Source organism: Mustela nigripes, chromosome 12 (assembly GCF_022355385.1).
Source record: "Mustela nigripes isolate SB6536 chromosome 12, MUSNIG.SB6536, whole genome shotgun sequence".
In the NCBI taxonomy this organism is placed as follows: Eukaryota; Metazoa; Chordata; class Mammalia; order Carnivora; family Mustelidae; genus Mustela; species Mustela nigripes.
Window position 1 is genome coordinate 103,123,944 of NC_081568.1, and position 22,391 is coordinate 103,146,334.

General features: G+C 38.3%; 1 protein-coding gene across 1 annotated transcript in view; it reads left to right on the forward strand.

Moving 5' to 3' along the window:
* Positions 1-22,391, forward strand: part of SCAMP1 (secretory carrier membrane protein 1) — a 122,539-nt gene that overhangs the window by 12,607 nt on the left and 87,541 nt on the right. Inside the window, exon 2 of the mRNA XM_059418121.1 lies at positions 22,070-22,147. Within this exon, the coding sequence (XP_059274104.1) occupies positions 22,070-22,147 (78 nt within the window). The remainder of the gene's footprint in view (positions 1-22,069; positions 22,148-22,391) is intronic.

The following is a 22,391-nucleotide window of genomic DNA, read 5'->3' on the forward strand; positions in this document are numbered from 1 at the left end:
CAAGAAACTTGGAATAACTAGAAATATATAATCTGCAAAATAGATTGTTATGTGGATGTTTCTGAGATCCACTCTTGAGTTATTACAGTGTGGCTGTTTTCACAAAGTCAACATTTATTAATTATTTTATGCTCCTTGTTCCATTAGTTACTCATTTATTCAGTAGATAATGAAGAAATTTATATCCTGAAGTTTATTCATCTAACATGTAGACAAAAATGTTTAGAATGTAAAAAAAAGTAAAACAGTCATCAGACATTAGTTATATAATATGGCTTTTATAAGTCAGTATAAATATGAGTAAGAGCCAGAATGAGTGCAGTTTACTCAAAGGATAGAAAAATTAATAAGTGATAAGAAAACCTTCATACCTTTTAATATGTTTTAACATATTAATATGCTTATTGATTGGATTGGAAATTCATTTTGGAAATAATGTTTTATGTAGTTTTGAAAAATGGAATCAAATTTTTGTGGCTGGGAAAGGAAAATCTTATAATGGATTTACTCAGAACTCATTCTGTGGATGAAAAAAGCCCAGAGATAGGATGATTGCCAAATGAGAAATAATTTCTTCTTGATTAAAAGCTATTTCATTTTCGGGGTGCCTGGGTGGCTCAGTGGGTTGGGCCGCTGCCCTCGCCTCAGGTCATGATCTCAGGGTCCTGGGATCAAGTCCAGCATCGGGCTCTCTGCTCTGCGGGGAGCCTGCTTCCCCTCTCTCTCTCTGCCTGCCTCTCTGCCTACTTGTGATCTCTCTCTCTGTCAAATAAATAAATAAATAAATAAATCTTTAAAAAAAAAAAAAAGTTATTTCATTTTCATTGCTATCTTGCTCAGTATCTTCTACCCAGGTGTAGGTGGTACAGAATTGGCATTAGAATTTAAATCTTATTACTAGTCCATTACTGATGACATTCTGTTTGCTTGTTGATTGCATTTCTGACACCAAATTCTTGTTTTGTATTGGGACTTTGGACTTGAGGCTCTCATACAGAGACAGCAGAGGGTAGTAGTTAAAGGTTTCTGCTCAAAAGTTCAATTTTTTTTTTTTACCCCATGTATCTTTTATTCAGATTCCCTGAAAGTTACCATTTTGACATTTTTTTAAATTTTTTTTTAAATTTTATTTATTTATTTGACAGAGATCACAAGTAGGCAGAGAGGCAGGCAGAGAGAGAGGAGGAAGCAGGCTCCCCGAGGAGCAGAGAGCCCGATGTAGGGCTCGATCCCAGCACTCTGGGATCATGACCTGAGCCGAAGGCAGAGGCTTTAACCCACTGAGCCACCCAGGCGTCCCGCCATTTTGACATTTTATCATATTTCTTTATCATACATATGTGTGTATATATGCATATCACACATTTGTATTTTGCAGGCATTTGAGACTAAATCACAGATATGATTCCTCTTTACCCCCCAATACTTCAGTATATATTTTATAAAAAAACAAGAACATTCTCTTACAAAATCTGCTCAAGAGTTAAAAAAAAAAAAAACAAACCTACATTTGATCCTGGCTTTGCCACTAACTTGCTGTAAGACCTTGGAATGTTACTTAGCCTCTCCATAGGTCTACTTACCCTTCTGTAAAGCAGGATAATAGGACCTTCCCCATAGGGTTGTTAATTGGATTAGATGATCATATATTTAGCATGTAATAAGTGCTTGATGCATGGTGGCTTTAATTAGATCATAGTAAGTAGTGTTAATAGTAATTCAAGAAATTGATTTAATTACAGTGAACCATATTCTTAGCTTATTAATTTAGAGAAGTTCATGTTTTTTATTTATTTATTTATTTATTTTTAAGGTTTTATTTATTTATTTGACAGAGAGAGATTACAAGTAGGCAGAGAGGCAGGCAGAGAGAGAGAGGAGGAAGCAGGCTCCCTGCCGAGCAGAGAGCCCGATGCGGGACTCGATCCCAGGACCCTGAGATCATGACCTGAGCCGAAGGCAGCGGCTTAACCCACTGAGCCACCCAGGCGCCCTCATGTTTTTTTTTTTTTTTTAATTGATGTATAGTTGACACACAATGTTACATTAGTTTCAGGTGTACAACATAGTGATTCTATAAGTCTATGTTACACTTGTGGTGAGCATAGTATAAGCTACCATCTTTCACCATACAACACTATTATAATATGATTGATTACATTCCCTTTGCTGTACTTGCCCAAGACTTACTCATATCCTAAAAGTTTGTGTTCCTTTAGATTCTTCAAGGGTGCTAGTATTTGTTGGGCCAGTCCTATTTGAGAAGTCAAGGCCAAACATAAGTGGTTTGCCCTAGACCTGACCTTGGTTGTCTGAATTTTAGTGCTTTGTCACTGCAAAGGCTTCCTCCCTAATAACTCTGTTCTTTTATTTTGGCCCTCAAAAATTCTACTCTTTTAAAAATAATCTCTTAAAAATGGGCTACAGTTCACCGTTCTTATTTATGATATTTAAGTTAGAATAATACCAGTGGTATCCTAAGAGTTTAATTGGAGTTGAAAATTGAAAACCTCATCAATAAAATTCACTTATCCTAGATGTCCATCAACAGAAGACTGTATAAAGAAGATGTAGTATGTATGTATATATGTATGTATGCATATATATGTATTTACACACACACACACACACACACACACACACAATGGAATATTATGCAGCCATCAAAAAACAAAAATCTTGCCATTTGCAATGTGGATGGAACTAGAGGATATTGTGCTAAGCAAAATAAGTCAATCAGAGAGGGAAAATTATATGATCTCACTGATTTAAGGAATTTGAGAAACAAGACAGGATCATAGGGGAAGGGAGGGAAAAATGAAACAAGATGAAACCAGAGAGGGAGACAAACCTTAAGAGACACTTGGTCTCATGAAATAACCCGCGGGTTGCTGGAGTGGAGGGGGAATGGGAGGGATGGGGTGGTGGGCAGTGAGGAGGAGGACATGTGCTATGGTGAGTGCTATGAACAGTGTAAGACTGATGAATCACAGACCTGTACCCTGAAACAAATAATAAATTATATGTTAATTAAAAAAATTGACCCATAATTCAAGAATGTTATCAAAATTGTTTTTAATATTTATAATAAATGTTATTTTTATTATTTATTTTAACAGAATAATTTTCATTTACAGTTAGTTGATGTCAGTCTTGCCTTCTCCGTTTAAAATTTGTGACTGGAGGTTGGACAGCACTAGGAAAGAATTTTGAGGATTTCTTCTATGGTAGTCTAACATTGCAAACTTTAGCTTTCAGCATTTATCTGGGACATAGTAGTAATTTGTGGTCTATGTTATTTTATGGTCATGTCAACTGCATAGGTTCATACTGTCTTCCTCAAGTTGATATTTTTAAAAAGCATGTGTTTAGCTGCCTGTTGTATTTCATCAAATTAAGATGCATCATTATTTTATTTATCATTGTCTCAGTTACCTAATGGTGTATAATAAATAATCCCTAGATTTAGTGGCTTAAAACAACAATTACTTGCTCACTATTCTGTTATTCGAGTTGGACTAAGTTGGGTGGTTTGTTTTTGAATGTTATTGCCTGGAATCACTTATGTCTCTTCAATTATCTGGCAGCTTGACTGGGCTAGATAATTTAAGATGTCCTCAACTCAAGTATCTGGCAATTATCTGGGGTTGTCATTGGGGGCAGCAGTTGGTTCTCTTCCACATGGCCTTTCTACTAGGAATAGCATGGACTTATTACGAAGTGGGAGTAGTGTTCGAAGAGGTCAAGAAGGGATGCTAAAGGCTTCTTGAGTCATTTCTTTTCTGCTACATTGTGTTAGTCAAACAAGACAAAAAGCCAGACCGTATTCAAAAAAGAATGGGAAGGATTAGATTGTACTCCTTGATGGGAGGAGCTTATGTTCCTTCTGATACAGAGCTGAAAAGATACACCCAGCATAAAACTGTGAGACAAGTACAGGATAACCCCAATAGACATTCCCATTCAAGTAGGGGGGGAATGGAAAACAGCAGTTCCTGGTCTGTGGGAAGTCTGAAATCCATCCAGGCCCATTTTTGAGGGTCTCCTAACTGGAACAGTGAATGTTCTTTGAATAGGGCCCAGTTCTGCTACCTGGAGGTCTTTTCCCTAATCTATTATTTTCTTCTGGTTTTGGTTCCACTCTCTGGTAAGTCCTTTTTTACTTATAGAAGTGTTTGCAGCTGAGGAGAAATATTTTCACAGTGCTTCTTATGCACTGAAATTTGGGAGTCCAGAAGCTTCTTTTCATTTTGAAGTATCACTGTTCCTTTTAGTCCAGTGTGGTCCATTTCTCTTAACAGTTTTTTGTTAATTTTACCAGGGTTCAAAGGATCCCTTAAAACACATCTGTAATTCATTTTGAGACCATCTTTTTTAAATTAAAGTAGAGTGTTAGGATGCTCTGCATCAGTACTATTTTTTTAAAAATTCTTTTTAAATATATTTAAAAATTTTTTAAAATTTATTTGTCAGAGAGAAAGCACACAGGCAGGCAGAGTGGCAGGCGGAGGCCAAGGGAGAAGCAGGCTCCCCGCTGAGCAGGAAGCCCAGTCCTAGTACATTGGGATCACGACCCTAGCCCAAGGCAGCCCCCTAACCAACTGAGCCAGTCAGGTGTCCCTGCATCAGTATTATTTAGCCATGTAGGAAACTTTTTGTTCAGCTTGAGCATCTCCTTTGGCTACCAAAGGCTCTCAGGCAGGTTCAGTGGGAGGCTGTTAGTGTAGTGGAGTACCTCTTAGAGATGCTAAATGGCAAAACTAATATTTGAATGTGATTTTATTTTGGTATTGTGATTTTAACAATCTTAATTGAGATGGTGATGGTAAAAATTTTGAAAGTAAACAATTGCTGATATTAAAAATAAATTTTTTTGGCATACAGTTAATATTTAGTAGTGCTGAAATGCAGATCCAGGAAATTTATAGGGTATTTTTTTAAGATAAATCACTGGAGTCATATAGTTTCTGAAAAATTTATATTGGATTAATGAAATAAGTGATGAGTTCTAGCAATGAATTAACAATATTCTGTTCTTTTTTTTTTAATTCTTTTTTTTAAAGATTTTATTCATTTATTTGACAGACAGAAATCACAAGTAGGCAGAGAGAGAGAGGAGGAAGCAGGCTCCCTGCTGAGCAGAGAACCCGATGTGGGGCTTGATCCCAGAACCCTGGGATCATGACCTGAGCCAAAGGCAGAGGCTTTAACCCACTGAGCCACCCAGGCGCCCCAACAATATTCTGTTCTTGTCCAACCCACAGGTTTTGTCTTCAGTTCCAAGGGTGTATTTAAAGAGTGGTTTGAACAAAACAGGATGTGCCCAAAGAAGTGAGAATGGCCATGGGTCTGGAATCAGGTCTTGGAAGAGTAATTTAAGCTTAAATTACTCTGGGGTGTAGTCTACAGAAGGCTAAAGAGAAGTATGAGATATTCAGATACTTGAAGCGTTCTTGCTGGGGTGAATAAATCTGTTTTTGCTTCAGGAAAAAAAAGGTTTATTGGCAGAGTTTACATGAAGGTAAACTTTATCCTAAAATTTTTTTTTTTTTTAAAGATTTATTTATTTATTTATTTGTGAGAGAGAGAGAGAGTGAGAGCGAGCACAGGCAGACAGAGTGGAAGGAAGAGTCAGAGGGAGAAGCAGGCTCCCTGCGGAGCAAGGAGCCCGATATGGGACTCGATCCCAGGACGCTGGGATCATGACCTGAGCCGAAGGCAGCTGCTTAACCAACTGAGCCACCCAGGCGTCCCTATCCTAAAAATTTTTTTAAAAGATTTTATTAGAGGGGCACCTGGGTGGCTCAGTGGGTTGAGCCTCTGCCTTCGGCTCGGGTCATGATCTCAGGGTTCTGGGATCGAGCCCCGCATCGGGCTCCCTGCTCAGCGGGGAGCCTGCTTCCCTTCCTCTCTCTCTCTGCCTACTTGTGATTTCTGTTTGTCAAATAAATAAAATCTTAAAAAAAAAAAAAGATTTTATTAGAGAGTGAGGGAGAGAGAGAGAGAAGGAGCAGGGGCAGGGCAGAAGGAAAGGGAGAAGCAAGACCCCTGGTGATCAGGGAGCCGGAAAGGGGGCTCTATCCTGAGACTCCAGGATCATGACCTGAGCAGAAGACTGACGTTTAACCGACTGAGCCACCCAAGTGCCCCTAAGATAAAGATTTTTAAAGATCTATTAGAATAGCCTGATGATGCTTTTTTTGGTATGGAGTTTTCAGCAGTTGAAGGAATTCAAGCGTTGATATACTAGAGTTGCTAAAGTAGAGTTCTTTGCGTTGCAAGGTTTTTTTTCTTCTTTGAAACCATATAATTGTTGCATTTTTATACCTGTGTGGATCATTTTGTGAGTGCATAAATTCTCTCCTGTTGTAATATGTTAGATATTGGGATTGCATCTGATCATAAAAGCTGGAGAGGTGGCTTTATATTTCAGGAGCCTGCTATGCTCTGAGCCTCAGTCCACTGAGGAAGCAGCCCAAGTGGTTGCTTAACATGGTAGATGATCATGTCCTCTGTTGTGTGACACTTACCATGCTGTCCTTACTTGACGAATCTTAGCAAAGTTACTTGACCCAAGGAAAGCCATTCTCTGAGATGATCAGGAAGAGATAAGATTGCTTGGTGCAAAATTTTGCTCCAACAGTAATGGTGATAGTTAAGTGAACTATCTGTCTCAGGAACTTGAGCTGAAAGCACAGAGAAAAAAATCCTGTACTTATGGTGGGAATAACCATGGAATGAGAAGGGGAAGGGGCCAAATTAACTAATTATAGAACACTGGAGTACTAATTGACCAGGGTTTTTGAGGTTAATTTTCTATAATTCTTATTTATTATTAGAGCTGCTCTTGAACTACAAGAGAGGTTACCACATTTTGAAGAGTTCTAGTCTTTGAAACCTGGCACCCTTTTTCCTGTATGTATCTTAAAAATATCCTCCCTCCCCCCAGCATTCGAGGTGACTTGAGTCTGTTTTTTTTCAGTCATAATTGCCAAAAGGTTATTGCGAAGTAACATTTTCTTGACAAAAGCATGATAGAGTTAAACCTGTATTTAGATCAAATAGAGATCTAAATCTATATTTAGCTTTCCTTGGGCCAAGTAACTTTGCTAAGATTAGTCAAGTGAGGACAACATGGTAAATGAGAGAATACAGTTCTACATGATATAATTAAAACTGTGCTTAGTTTTTGGTAATAGGTAATGAAAACCCAAACACAAGGAGATGTTTTTAAATCACGAGGGGGAAATTTCCCAACTTTCAATAAGTGAAGGAACTAAAAGATGATTTGTAGGGGTACCACTCAGTTGTGTCTGTTGTACCACTCAGTTAAGTGTCTGTCTTTAGCTCAGGTCTTGTTCCCAGGTCCTGGGATCAAGCTCCACATTGGGCTCCCTGCTTAGCAGGGAGTCTGCTTCTCCTTTACCTCTTTCCCCGATTGTGGTTTTTCTTTCTCACTCATATACTTCCTCTCTCTCTCAAATAAGTAAAACTTAAAAAAAAAAAAGTGTAAAGGTTGGTTGGATTTGACTTTGTACCAAGTCCCCTTACCACTTTTATTCCATTTCATCTGTTCCTACCAAGACAGCCTGTAGTGCCATATAGTTTTTGCCTTCACATTATAGACAAGTGTTAGAGGCCTGTGTTCCCCTTCCTTGTGCAAGAATTGCCACAAGAACTCTTTATAAACCTGTATGAAGAGAGCAATCCAGTAATCTCTCTGGCATTTGGTTTTGAGTACTTTTTTTTTTCTCTTAAAGATTTTATTTATTTATTTGATAGACAAAGATCACAAGTAGGCAGAGAGGCAGGCAGAGAGAGAGGGGAGGAAGCAGGCTCCCTGCGGAGCAAAGAGCCTGATGCAGGGCTCCATCCCAGGACCCTGGGATCATGACCTGAGCCGAAGGCAGAGGCTTTAACCCACCGAGCCACCCAGGTGCCCCTTGAGTGCTTTTAAGAATTAGTAATGCCAGGGGCATTTGTGTGGCTCAGTCGGTTAAGTGGATGCCTTCAGCTCAGGTCATGATCTTGGGGTCCTGGGATCGAGCCCTGCTTCGGGGTCCCTGCTCTGGGGGGAGTCTACTTCTCCCTCTCCCCCGCCTGCCACTCCCCTTGCTTGTGCTCTCTCAATCTCTGTCAAATAAAATCTTAAAAAAAAAAATTTAGTAATGCCTATTCATTACTATTTGATAGACTTTTGGGTAGTTGCCACTTTTTGACTATTATAAATACTGCTGCTGTAAACATTTCTGTACAAGTTTTCATTTGATTCTTTTCTTTTTATTATTTTCTTTAAAGATTTTTATTTATTTATTTGACAGAGAGAGACACATCTAGAGGGGGAACCACAAGCAGGGGGAGTGGGAGAGGGAGAAGCTCCCTGCTCCACAGGGAGCCTGACATGGGATTCGATCCCAGGACCCCGGGATCATGACCCTAGCTGAAGGCAGACGCTTAAGGACTGAGCCTCCTATGTGCCCTGATGCTTGTTTTAGATGGAGTATGTAACTAGGAGCAGAATTTCTGGGTCATATGGTAACTATGTTGAATCATTTGAGGAACTAACTGCCAGACTGTTTTCCACAGGGTTGCTCTATTGTATTTTGCAACCAGCAGCAGATGAGGATTCTGCTTTATCTACATTCTCGTCAACATTTGTTATTATTTATGATTTATGATTCTAGCCATCCTGGTGGGTTTGGAATATCTTATTGTGGTTTTGATTTGCATTCCTCTAATGGCTATGTAGTGTTAGAGCTTTTTTTTTTTTTAGGTTTTATTTATTTGACAGAGATCACAAGTAGGCAGAGAGGCAGGAAGAGAGAAAGAGAGGAAGGAAGCAGGCTCCCTGCTGAGCAGAGAGCCCAATTCGGGTTAGATCCCAGGACCCTGGAATCATGACCTGAGCCGAAGGCAGAAGCTTTAACCCATTGAACCACACAGGGGCTCCGGTGTTGAGATTTTTTATGTGCTTATTGGTCATTTGTATATCTTCTTTGGAGAAATATCTATTCAGATCCTTCACCTATTTTTAAGTTCAGTTTTTTGTCTTTTTTATCACTGAATTGTAAGAGATTTTTATACATTCTTGATACAAGTCTTTTTTCGTCAATATTTTTATTTATTTGACAGAGAAATACCATGATAGAGGGAGCATAAACGGGGAATGGAAGAGGTAGAATCTGGCTACCTGCTGAGCAGGGAGTCTGATCGCGGGCTTGATGCCAGGACCCTGGGGTCATTACCTGAGGCAACGACTGAGCCACCCAGGGGCCCCTCGATACAAGTCTTTACTAAAGTACAGTTGACCTTGAAGAACAAAGTTTGAACTACATGTTCACTTATCTTTTTTTAAAAGATTTTATTTATTTGACAAAGATCACAAGTAGGCAGAGGCAGGCAGAGAGAGGAGGAAGCAGGCTCAATGCTGAGCAGAGAGCCCGATGTGGGGCTCGATCTTAGGACCCTGGGATCATAACCCAAGCCGAAGGCAGAGGCTTTAACCCACTGAACAACCCAGATGCCCCAGTTCGCTTATCTTAAATTGTAATCTCGCTCTGTCAAATAAATAAATAAAATCTTAAAAAAAAAAAAAAACTTAAAAAAAAAAAGTTTAATGTAATGGGTTTATACTTGTTTTTGGAATGCAGTTAGGAACACATTTATCAATATTAACAATTTGATACTTTTTCTTACATATATTTTACAGAATATAGATGAATTATTGGATTTATTTTTGCAGATAAGCAAAAATATTAGAGCCTCTTTACTAAACTAGGAATGTATATGATAAGATGAATTTTGAGTATTTGTAAAGTGACTTTACCTAAGCACACAGGGAGACAATAATATTCCAAAGTATGGACAATTTACACAAGGGACTTCCTTCTCTGTTGAGCAGTTAGTATATATGAAGTCTCATGTAGACCCTAGGAAGAAGGTGGAGCGGGGTGGACTCAAAGATAAGGTAGACTTTGATCTTGCCTTTCTTTTTAAAGATTTTATTTATGTATTTGACAGAGATCACAAATAGGCAGAGAGGCAGGCAGGGGTGGGGAGGGGAGGGGGAAGCAGGTTCCCTGCTGAGCAGAGAGCCCAATGTGGGGCTCTATCCCAGGACCCTGAGATCATGACCTGAGCCGAATGCAGAAGCTTTAACCCACTGAGCCACCCAGGCACCCCAAGATTTATATATTTTAGAGAGAACAAGAGCAAGCGTGGGTCGGTGGGTGCAGAGGGAGAGCGTCTTCAAGTAGAATTCATGCTGAGTGTTGGGCTCAATCCCAGGACCTATGAGATCATGACCAGAATTGAAACCAGGAGTCAGACCCTCTACCAACTGAGCCACCCAGGTGCCCCTTCCTTTGGCTATCTTCTAATGGTGGTTAGAATCCTCATGTGGTGATTTGGAATACATGTGGAAAGCGGTGAGAAATGAAAGTAGGAGGTACAGGAAAACAGCATCAGGAATTTTGGTTAGAGATGGCCAAGGGCTAGTATTCTACTATAATGTTACCACCATTTAGCAATTTTACTAAAGCTTTTGAGGCTTGTCTTAGATTGATTTCATCAGTCTTGTGGTTTTATTTATGGCATAGCACGCTTAATTTTTGGCATCTGAAGTAATCGTAAATTTTAGTGAATTGTTTACAGGTCAATGGTGTATTGTAAAAATGCAAATTGATGTATTCCCCAAGGTTAAAAGAAGTATATTATATACTTGTATTTGATTAAAAAAATTTTTAAAGATTTTATTTATTTATTTGACAGAGAGAGATCACAAGTAGGCAGAGAGGCAGGTGGCAGGGTGTGGGGGGAGCAGGCTCCCTGCTGAGCAGAGAGCCCGATTCGGGGCTCGATCCCAGGACCCTGAGATTGTGACCTGAGCTGAAGGCAGAGGCTCAACCCACTGAGCCACCCAGGTAACCCTAGAAATGTTTTCTTTATGGAAACATTTGTGTTTGAGTCTCAGGGGAACTTAATCACCATTTAGCATTGAGTTCATAAGAAAATGTTCTGTGAAGTACATGTTTTACAGACAGGCATTTCTGTATTTTTAGCCTGGTATTAGGGACATTAGAGGAAGGAGTAAATCAAATTTGTGGAGGTTTGTCCTCACTTGTTAAGGGTGGGTCTGGAACCAGGCCATCTCAGTTTGCTTCTTTATCTCTTCCTTGAGTGACCTTAGGCAAATTACTGAATTTTTCTGCCTTCAATACTTTTTTTTAATATTTCTTATAGGAATATTTCTTTTGAATTAAGGCAAAGATGGGAAGTTCTTAAAATAACAGAGGAAATAATGGTGTAAGATTATCTTTGGGTATAGCATGTGATTATTCTTCTTTTATTTTATCCTTAAATTGCCTATATTTTCTCAGATGAATTTTTATTAACTTTTAAACTTTTTGTTTTAACAGAAATAGTAACAAAAACAAAACACAAATTACTGGTTGTATTACCAAGCTTAGACATTTCAGAGGCTGTTATAGATCAGAACATGAACTGAGGGTAATAAGGAAAGGTCATTGTATTTTTATGACTTAAGTTTTGTTTAAATGTTAGAAAGTTTTGCATTTGTTTGCTTAATGTTGATGATTTTTGGAGAGGTCATCTGTTTTATTTTATTTATTTATTTATTTATTTTTTATTTACATTAAGACCTAATAGTTTTGAAAGCTTATGATTGCTTTTTGAAGTCATGGGACACTAGCAGGAGATGAATCCCTCGTGTCACAACTGGAACTTGAAACATTTGACTCCCATGGAATATAGTTGTACGAAATGCCTGGCTTTGGTGGTGTTTTGATTTTAAGTACTGGCCTGGGTACTTATACTGGGTTTTAAGTACTCTTAACAAGAGTTGGTGGTTAACTTGGTGGTTAACAGGAGAAATTAATTTAGCCAGATTTTGTTTCATAAGGTAGTGTTCTATGAAGTATACATTTATTCTCAGATGGAAAAATTAATTTAAAAGTTCACTGCCCATAATATGACAAAAAAAAAAAAAACCAACCAACCAAACAAAACCCAAGACCTTTTAAAATTTGTTCATAGGTCTTTGGTTGTCATGTTTAGTGGTAAATTGTTCTGGTAATTTCAGTATTTGGTACGTTAAAAGATAATGATCAAAAACTCATTAGTCTTTTTGAAGAACTACTGTGTATGATAAATCAACTTTTTCTATATAAAAGTTTAACAGTTTATTGAAAAATGAGGGCTGTTTTTGTGGGAAGAGTGCTGTTCTCTGACTACTAGGCTATCATAGTCAAAGGTGATTGAACTTGTAGGTCATTGACAGAAATATGGCCAATTATTTTCCTGTTCTTCATGATACCTTTTTTTCTTCTGAAGTCTCTAGATTTCAGTGCATTAATACTGGGGCACATAGCTGTATTAGCTACCCAGTTTCTCAAATATCAGAAGAAATTTTGGTGATTTAGTATAACAGGAAATTCTGGTGCTATTTTGGTCCCTGATAGCTAATACCCCTGCCCCCTCTATCCTGATTTCTTGACTAATGAGTATTTCTCTTTAATGAATGATGTGGTATTTAGATTTTGAAGACTTAGAGATTTATAGCTGGTTGGCAACATTTATTCTAAGAAATATTACATCTGATTATCTTTTTAAAATATAGCTTTGAGATATAATACATATACTGCACAGTTCACCCACCTAAAGTATACAGTTTAGTGTTTTTTAGTATATTTGCAGTTCTGCAGTCATCACTATGAACTTTAAAAACTTTCATCACCACAAAAAGAAACCCCATTGGCAGCAATCATTCTCCATTTTCCTCCAAATTCCACTAGCCCTCGGCAGCCACTAATATGCTTTCTGGGAATTTCTTATAAATGGAATCGTGTACTATGTAGTCTTTGGCAGCTTTCACAGAGCATAATGTATTGAAGGTTTATGCATATTGTAGCATGTATCAGGACTTCATTTCTTTTTATTAGCAAATAGCAATTTTATTGCATGGATATACAGTATATTTGTCAGTTGATATAAATGAGGAATATTTGTGTACAAGTTTTTGTGTGGGCCCAGGTCTTCATTCCCTTGGTTATTATATACCTAGGAGTGGAACTGCTAGGTACTTTGGTAACTTCCAAAATGACTGTACCGTTTTACATTCCCACCAGCACATTAGTTTTTTCATACCCTTACCACCACTTGTCTCTGTCTTGTTTGTAGCTATTCTAGTAGGCGTGAAGTAGTATCTCATTAAATCTGCTTGGGTGTGATTGCTTCAGTTATTTTAATTTACTAAGTACTGATTTGGGTTCACAAAAATTAGTCTGTGAGTTGCTTTTAGATTTGAGTAAGACTGTCAGGACTTGTAATGAAAATGGCAACCAGTTTTTAAGTCATGATTTACTGAATAATTTCTAGTAATTATTAAGCACTTTTTTTGATCTCTTATAAAAGATTTGCCAAATGTTGTTTTAGAGTCTTGCCGAGATTTTTAATGGCTTCTTATAGTTCCTTTGGTTTTTAAAGAATAATTGGAGCATTTAGAAATAAGTAATTCTCCAGGTAAGTGGAATTCTCAGTATTTGTTAAATTCATGTGGTTATAGTAGCTCTGAGAAGTACAAAGTAGGAAAAAAATTAACTCTCTGAAGGCAGGGCCTCTCATAACCTCTAGGTTGGGACTTTTATTTAATCAAGTTGCCTAGACTAGTGTATAATATTGGTTGGATTAAGTAGAACTATTGAAGAGTATTTTAATTAAGTTTTGTGGAGCAATGCCAAGTTTAAGCCAGCCTTTTTCTTTTGAGGAGATATTGTTTTAAACATAAATTTGTTTTCTTTATTACATTTTCTTCTGAGAACTCAGTTTCGGGGTCAGATTTGAATTTGAAAGTTATATGACTTTGGCCAAATTACTTTTAACATGTGTGAGGTGGTAGTGTTAGCAGTGAAGGAAAGGATATAGAATTTAAGTCATATGGCTGTTCTGAGGATTAAATGACATAATTAAATAGTCTAGTAGTGTGCTAAAATAGATGAATTCACTTTTTCTCCTTCAATTTGTCCTTGCTTTAGCCTTTAGTTTTCACATATGCTTGATAGAATTAAAAATATATATTTTCTTCTAAATGTTTTTAATATTCAAATTATTGACTTCTAGCATGTCATGTATAAAAAGGTATGAGGTAAGTGAAAAAGTGTAGGAAAAGCCTGCTGCTGTGTTATGTGAAGACAGTGGATTAGGAAGCTTCTGATCAGGTCTCTTGTCTTTTTTTTTTAAGATTTTATTTATTAGTGAGAGTGAGAACGTAAGCAGGAGAGGGAGAAGCAGACTCTCTGATGAGCAGGGAGCCTGATGCAGGACTTGATCCCAGGTGTCTGGGGTCATGACCTGAGCTGAAGGTGGATGCTTAACCAACTGAGCCACCCAGGTGCCGCTCTTGTCATCGTTTGTGATTTTTGAAAAACTTACAGGAAACTCGGCTTTAAATATGAGTTTCTTTTTTTCTGTTTGACTAACACAATTGAATTTGTCCACATGGGTGAAAGTGAAATTATAAGCCAATCTTGAATAAATTGCACTGCTTCACTCAGAACTGTCCAGTGGAGGGGTGCCTGGGTGGCTCAAATTAAGCATCGAACTCTTGATTCTGGCTCTAGTCATGATCTTAGGGTCATGAGAGAGAGTCTCCCAACTAGCTCCCCACTCAGCAGGGAGTCTCTTTCTACCTTTTCCCCTACTGGTGTGCTCTCTTATGCTCTTTCTCTAAAATAAATCTTAAAAAAAAAAAAATTATCCAGTAGAAATATAATTTGTGCTATGTATGTAATTTAAAATAACCTAGTAGCCATTTGGGAAAGAACCACGTGAAATTCATTTTAATAATTTGTTCTACCCCATACATACAAAATATCTTTTCAATACATAATTAGCATAAAAATCATTAATGAGGGGCACCTGGGTGGCTCAGTGGGTTAAGCCTCTGCCTTCGGCTCAGGTCATGATCCCAGGGTCCTGGGATCGAGCCCCACATCGGACTCTCTGCTCAGCAGGGATCCTGCTTCCCTTCCTCTCTCTGCCTGCCTCCCTGCCTACTTGTGATCTCTGTCAAATAAATAAAAAATCTTAAAAAAGGGGGCGCCTGGGTGGCTCGGTGGGTTAGGGCCTCTGCCTTTGACTCAGGTCGTGATCTCGGGGTCCTGGGATCGAGCCCCGCGTCGGGCTCTCTGCTTGGCGGGGAGCCTGCTTCCCCCACTCTCTCTGCCTGCCTCTCGGCCTACTTGTGATCTCTCTCTCTCTGTCCAATAAATGAGTAAAATCTTTAAAAAAAAAAAAATCTTAAAAAAATAATTAATCAGATACTGTACATTGTTTTGTGCCAGATCTTTGAAATCAGAAACATGGTGTGTTCTATACATACTGCATTTGTGTATGTACATATACATATATATATATATATACACACATCAACATCAATTTGGATTAGTTATATTTCAAGAGTCATGTGTACTAGTGATCGATAAATGTTCATACTTAAATCTTTCTTATTGCAGATTTTATTGAAATATAGTTAGTGGCAGTAAACTGTCTTTACATAGTTTTAGCAGGAACATGAAATGACAGAGAACATTGATATCCACCTGTTTCTGTTTTAAAGCATGGAGACATGCTCAGGTTACCTCAGGTAACAGATTTATTGAAAGGATTGTTGAGGGAGGAAAGGTACCCAAACAGAGTCCATCTCTGCAGTGGTAGTGAAACAGTCTCTGGAAGCTAACCATGTGTTTCTTCAAATAGCCTCTTCTCCTCCCCCACCATTCACCGCCCTCCCACCAAGGAGTGGAGGTCATTTTCATGTGAAATCAGCGTTTATAAAACATAAAAATTATACTGTACTGATGTAAGTGAAGGTTAGGGGGCTGATCTCTGCCATCCTCCTTTCCCTCTTCTGCTCTTCTCCTACTTCTTTTTCCTTCACTTTGAGGCCCTTCTGAGATCTTCTGGACAGTGAAAACTCCTGCAACACCAAGTCATTTCTCACCAACTGGAATAGCAGTAACTCTGTTGGCCTTGTTTTTCTTTGGTCACACGTTGGCAACCCTAGTAATTGCCATTCCCCTCAGATTCTGTTCCGCTGTTCCCTTTTCTGGTCACCTTCTTTTTAGCTTCTATTTGTCTTTTTACCATAACTAGTGTCAGCTTCTTCTGCTGCTACTAATTACCAATCTTTATGTCTCCTATTCAAGTAGCTCAAGAAATAGCATCTAATTGATCAGCTATTGTCCGATATATAGTCACTTCTGTTGGGGTCTACCAGGCTTCCCCCTCCATTTCTAAAAATGGCTGCCTTTGGCACAAAAGCCTATTCCTCACCCTTTAACATGCAGCTGAGATAACAGGGTCACATGACACAAAGGTGAGCAAAGAATGTCTGGTTGCTTTCCTCACAAGGTGCCTGTGGGTATTTTGGCCTATTCACCATATATGATGTACTATACTTTCTTAATATCTCAGTTAATTATAAATGGAAAGCTCTTTTTGTTTTGTCTTTAGCTTGGTAGTAGTGGTAATGATAATAGTCACTATCACTGAGGACTTTCTATGTGCAGGAATAGTAGCAATCATTTTATATGTAGCAACTCATGAGCTCTATGATACATTTTACTGGTGAAGGAACTGAATCACATTGATGTATGAATTGCCTTGTTCAAAGCTTACAGCTTTTATTTAGTGTGAGTGGGATTTGAATATAGGCAGTCAGCTTTTTTCCAAATGGGAAAGACTTAAAATCTATAGCTTAACATTTCAGAGCTTCAGCTGACCAGGACAATATCTATCAGAATTTTCCCCTATTTTACAGATGAGAAAATTGACAGGTTAGGTATCTTGCCTAAGGTCACAGAGTCTAGTCATTGTTAGGAGCTCAGAATTTCTAATTCCTAGACTAGTACTCTATTACAGAACAAGTACCTATGATACATGAAGTTTTTAGTGTTGATCTTGAAACTCAAACCTGTTAAGTGTCAGCAGATACAGTAAGTGGATACATAATATATGGTTGTACACAATCGTTCACGTAGGCTATTATGTTATTAGACAAGCTTGAAGATAGTGTATATATGGAGAAGAGAAGAATAAGCAGGGTATTGAAGTTGATTAGCTACAAAACTTTTTTATTTACTTCATCTCCTTGCATCTAGCTGAAGGTGAAAGTACTTTTTGCTAGCTTAGAATCTTCCTCAATTGGACATTTCTCCATCATTCCACACATAACCTCTCAGGAGGATGTTATGTGTTATGTGTGGAGTGATGGAGAAATGTCCAATTTAAGGCATGGTGGATGAAATAATTTGAAATATAATGAAGGCACACTACCTCAGAAGGTTTGGTAAAGAACCTCGGATTAAAGATGTAAAATAGCTAATTATGCTACATGTGAAATTTTACTCTCTTTGAAAAAATTTATTTTTATCAGCCATCTCAATTTTTTAAAAAAGATTTTATTTATTTATTTGAGACAGAGACAGTGCGAGAGAACATGAGCGAGGAGAAGGTCAGAGGGAGAAGCAGACTCCCCATAGAGCTGGGAGCCCAATGTGGGACTCGATCCCGGGACTCCAGGATCATGACCTGAGCCGAAGGCAGTCGTCCAACCAACTGAGCCACCCAGGCGCCCAGGCATCTCAATTTTTAAAAAGATTTTATTTCTTTCTTTGAGAGAGAGAGAGAATGAGAGGGGAGAAAGTCAGAGGGAGAAGCAGACTCCTGGTGGAGCTGGGAGCCCATTGTGGACTTGATCTCAGGACTCTGGGGTCATGACCTGAGCCAAAGGCAGTGGCTTAACCCACTGAGGCACCCAGGCATCTCAGTTTTTAATGAAATATGACTATGAAGTAATTGGCTTACTAAGGTGTTAGCAGAGTAGCCTTAGCTTAGGGCTGCCTGGGTGGCTCAGTAGGTTGAGTCTCTGCCTTTGGCTCGGGTCATGATCTCATGGTCCTGGGATCAAGCCCCTAGTTGGGCTCTCTGCTCAACAGGGAACCTGCTTTCCCCCCTCTCTCTGCCTGCCTCTCTGCCTACTTGTGTTCTCTCTGTCAAATAAATAAATAAAATCTTAAAAAAAAAAGATTATTCATTATTAAATCTTAAGCTTTGTTGTTTTCTTCCAGTTTACAGACTATCGCTTCCTTAATACTGTTTACGTATATTAAAACAAATTTGAAAATGATAAGTCACGTAGTAATTCAGAGATAGCAGTTTTTCCTAAATCATTCTTGGTAAATCCTGTACATATTCTATTGCTTTGTCACCTAATACTACATTGAGGAGAAATTCCAGACCAACTAGAAGTGAACTCAGTTCAGTTGACACAGTGGTTTTGTTAAACTGCCCATTAACTCTCAGCCTGGATTAAACCCTTCTAGAATCTAGAAGGAAACCAAGTACATTTTCATTATGTAGTTAAAAGTAGAAAATTGGAAGAATGATTTCATTCTGCATCTCTTTGGAGCTAAGTTATACCTTAGGCAGGAGTTAAAAAAATTTAATGTGAATTTTAGGACACTTGATAATTTGCTCTGTGTATTTATAAAATGAGAATTTGGACTCCTTGGACTCACTGTATTTTGCTAGTATTGAAAGAATGACATCTTTTCATCTTTTTTTTTTAAGATTTTATTTATTTGACAGTGAGAGAGGGAACAGAAGCAGAAGGAGTGGGAGAGGGAGAAGCAGGCTTCCCGAGGAGCACGGGGCCTGATGTGGGGCTGTATCCCAGGACCCCAGGATCATGACCTGAGTCAGCAGATGCTTAATGACTGAGCTACCAGACACCCCTGATTTTTTTTTTATCTTGTTAACCATTTAAGTAAACACATATACATTAATTTTTTTCTTAAATAAGAATAAGAAGTAACATTTTATTTATATTGTTCTGCATCTTTTCCACTTATTCTATGGCAGTGTATAGATGTTCTTATAGTATTTTACAACTGCGTAATGCTCAACTGCATAGTACTTTATCATGTACGTGTACCATAATTTCTTCAACTATATTCTATTGGTAGGCATTTAGGTTGCTTCCAGTCTTTTGCTAAATTCCTAGAAGTGAGATTGTTGGTCAAAGTATAAATATAGAGGGTGTCTTGGTGGCTCAGTGGGTTAAAGCCTTTGCCTTCGGCTTGGGTCGTGATCCCAGGGTTCTGGGATCAAGCGCTGCATCAGGCTCTCTGCTCAGCGGGGATCCTGTTTCCTCCTCTCTCTCTCTCTGCCTGCTTCTCTGCCTACTTGTAATCTCTCTCTGTCAACTACATAAATAAAATCTTAAAAAAAATATGTAAATATAGATGTAATTTTGCTGACTATTGCCAACTGTCCCTCCATAGAGTTGTAATAATTTCTCTTTCCATTAGTAATGTAGGAGAATTCTTATTTTTCTTACACTTTTGTCACTTGGCTATGTTAGACTTGTAGATTTTTTCTAGTCTGATAGATGAGAAATACAATGTTAGGGTAGCTTTAATTAGTATTTCCCTTATGAGTGAGATCATCTTTTCCCTTAAGTTTTTGAACTAGCTTCATATTTGTTCACTCCCCCCCCCAGAGTATTTTTTTTCCTTTTCTTTCTTTCTTTCTTTCTTTTTCTTTTTTTTTGTAAAGATTTTAATTTATTTATTTGACAGAGAGAGGCACAGTCAGAGAGGGAACATAAGGAGGGGGAGTGGAGAGGGAGAAGCAGGCTTCCCACTGAGCAGGGAGCCCAATGTGGGGATGGGGGTTTGGGGGGTGGGGGAGTGGTAGATCCCAGGATGCTAGGATCATGGCCTGAGCCAAAGGTAGACATATAATGCCTGAGCCACCCAGGTGCCCCTCAGGGAGTATTTCTTGATTAATACTGGTGTTACTATCCTGAGGAATTACTCTTTGGATTTTTTTTTTCTCTTTGGGAGTGGCAATTATCACTCAAGCAGTATTACTATGCATGTATGATTAAATAAACAGGACCTAATCATGTATTTTTTGTATTTAAAGAAGTGACCGGGGCGCCTGGGTTGCTCAGTGGGTTAAAGCCTCTGTCTTCAGCTCAGGTCATGATCCCAGGGTCCTAGGATAGAGCCCTGCATCGGGCTCTCTGCTCAGCAGGGAGCCTGCTTCCTCCTCTCTCTCGGCCTGCCTTTCTGCCTACTTGTGATCTCTGTCTGTCAAATAAAAAAATAAAATCTTAAAAAAAAAAAAAAGTGACCTTCTAGTTTGGGAAAGGGGACTTGTATGAAGATCATCATGAGTCAATGAAATAAATGCTGGTGAAAATAAATGCCAAGCTCTGTGGAAGCACTTAGACTGGAATGCAGTTACTTGGGTATCAGCAATTTTATTAGTTAGCATGTGAAGTGTTCTTCAGATTGCGTCTTTAAGGAAGAGGAGATCACTAGGGTTATCCTACCTTTGTGTATTCTTGCCAGAGGAAGCAATGCCAAGGAAGAATATGGTGCTGAGGACTCCTAGGTCACCTGGTTTTGTTGGTAGGGATAAGAGATGTGGGCATTGAGACTGCATCTGGACCAATGGGATGTGGTAAGTCTCTACCTGTTGATCCTAAACCCACTTCTTAAAATTATTTTTTCATTTTTTATTTTATCTTATTTTATTTTTTAAGAAATCTCTGCACCCAGCATGGGGCTCAAACTCAAAACCTTGAGATCATATATTCGTGTTTCTATTAATTTTCTCCCTGAGGCATACATTGTCTCTTGATAATCTTCCTGCTCCTCACGTTTTTGAATAAACTTGGGAAGAGAATGCTGGGAAGTAGAGTGATTGCATTCCCTCCTTCCCTCCTTTTTGAGCAAGCTTAAAATTTTACTTTTGTCTGTGCCATACTTTAAATTTATTATTACATCTTCCTTATTGCCAAGTTTAAGGCTCCTTATGCAATAGCTTGTTTGACTTGGTAGAGAGGAAGATCTGTCTAGGGGAAGGACCTTGTGGCAGAGTTTATTAGTCTGGAAAGCTCGGTGGTCAGTTCCCTTGTATCTCATTTTGAGGAATTTGTATTTTGTCTTGAGAGAGCCTCTAAAAAATTTGAAATGTGTGGGGAACTGAGGAGAGGGCTTGGAGGAGGGGAATGACAAGATAAGCTTTTCATTTAGGGAGGTAATTTTGATACTGTGTTGAGGAAGATGGATTGGAGAAGGTGCAGCATAGGTGAGAGAGCAGTGCTTCTCCAAGCAGAAGCAGCATCACATGGTAATTTTTTAGAAATAAAGATTCTGATGCCCCATTCCAGAACCCTGGGGGTGGGTGCAGCAATCTGTATTTGGTTCTGATGCATGCCAAAGCTTGGAACTAGGGATTGAAAAGTCAATGAGGCTGTATTAAAGTTTGCTAATGCTTTTTCAAGTTAATTATATAATTGGTTTTTGTTGAGATGTTCATTACATTTGTGTCTTACATTTATTCACAAGAAAAGTAGATGAACTCTCTAGCATTTGGGGACTTATTTGAAAGCCTAATTCGAAAAGCTGGGATAGTATGGTAAAATATTATAGTTGGAAAAGGAGAAACAGTACAGGACAAAGTAAACGATAGTCAAACAAAACTGTTGGGTAGAATACAAGTGGTGCTTAATTTTGGATGTGGTATATGTTGCCTGTATATGACATTGATTTGTAATATGGTGTTTGTATCAGCAGTAGGGAAAACTGATAGAAGATACTGTAAAAAAAAAAAAAAAAAGGCGGGGGGGTGCTGGGGGGAACATGAACTCATTGTGGAATCCAAAGGAAAGGATGGTGGGTGTGCCCAAGATTTGCTAAGATGCTGTGCAGTCAGTTCCACATAACTGTTTTCTTTCTTTATATAATAGCAGCTGATTTGCATCTAACCCAGTTTTTTCACTGAGGGTATGAGGGCTGTGGGTATAAATTTCAACCTTGTTGGAATGGGACTGAGTAAATCTGATAATCTTCTTTGTTCTCCTCTGTTAGCTTTGCTTGTTGACCAAAAGTACAGATAGAGAAAGTTCTTTGTAACTATCAAAACTGTGCCTTAAAGGGTAAGTAATCTTTTTTTTCTCCTTTGAATTTTATTCCAGGACCCATCAGTTACACAAGTGACAAGAAATGTTCCACCAGGACTTGATGAATATAATCCATTCTCGGATTCTAGAACAGTAAGACTGTCTTAATTGGACTACTTTTAAATGTTGAAATTAAATAGAAATTTGTATTTTGGTTATAATTTTTTAGTCGATGGATTAAACTTGTATTAAATAAGCTGTTAGGGTTTAATTTATAATTTAGAAAGTTAAATGTTTTTAAACAGAAAGGAATATCAGTAATAATTGGAAGTTACCATGATGATCCCAATGAAACACTATGGATTTTCTTTTATGTTCTACATTGCTATTATTCCCT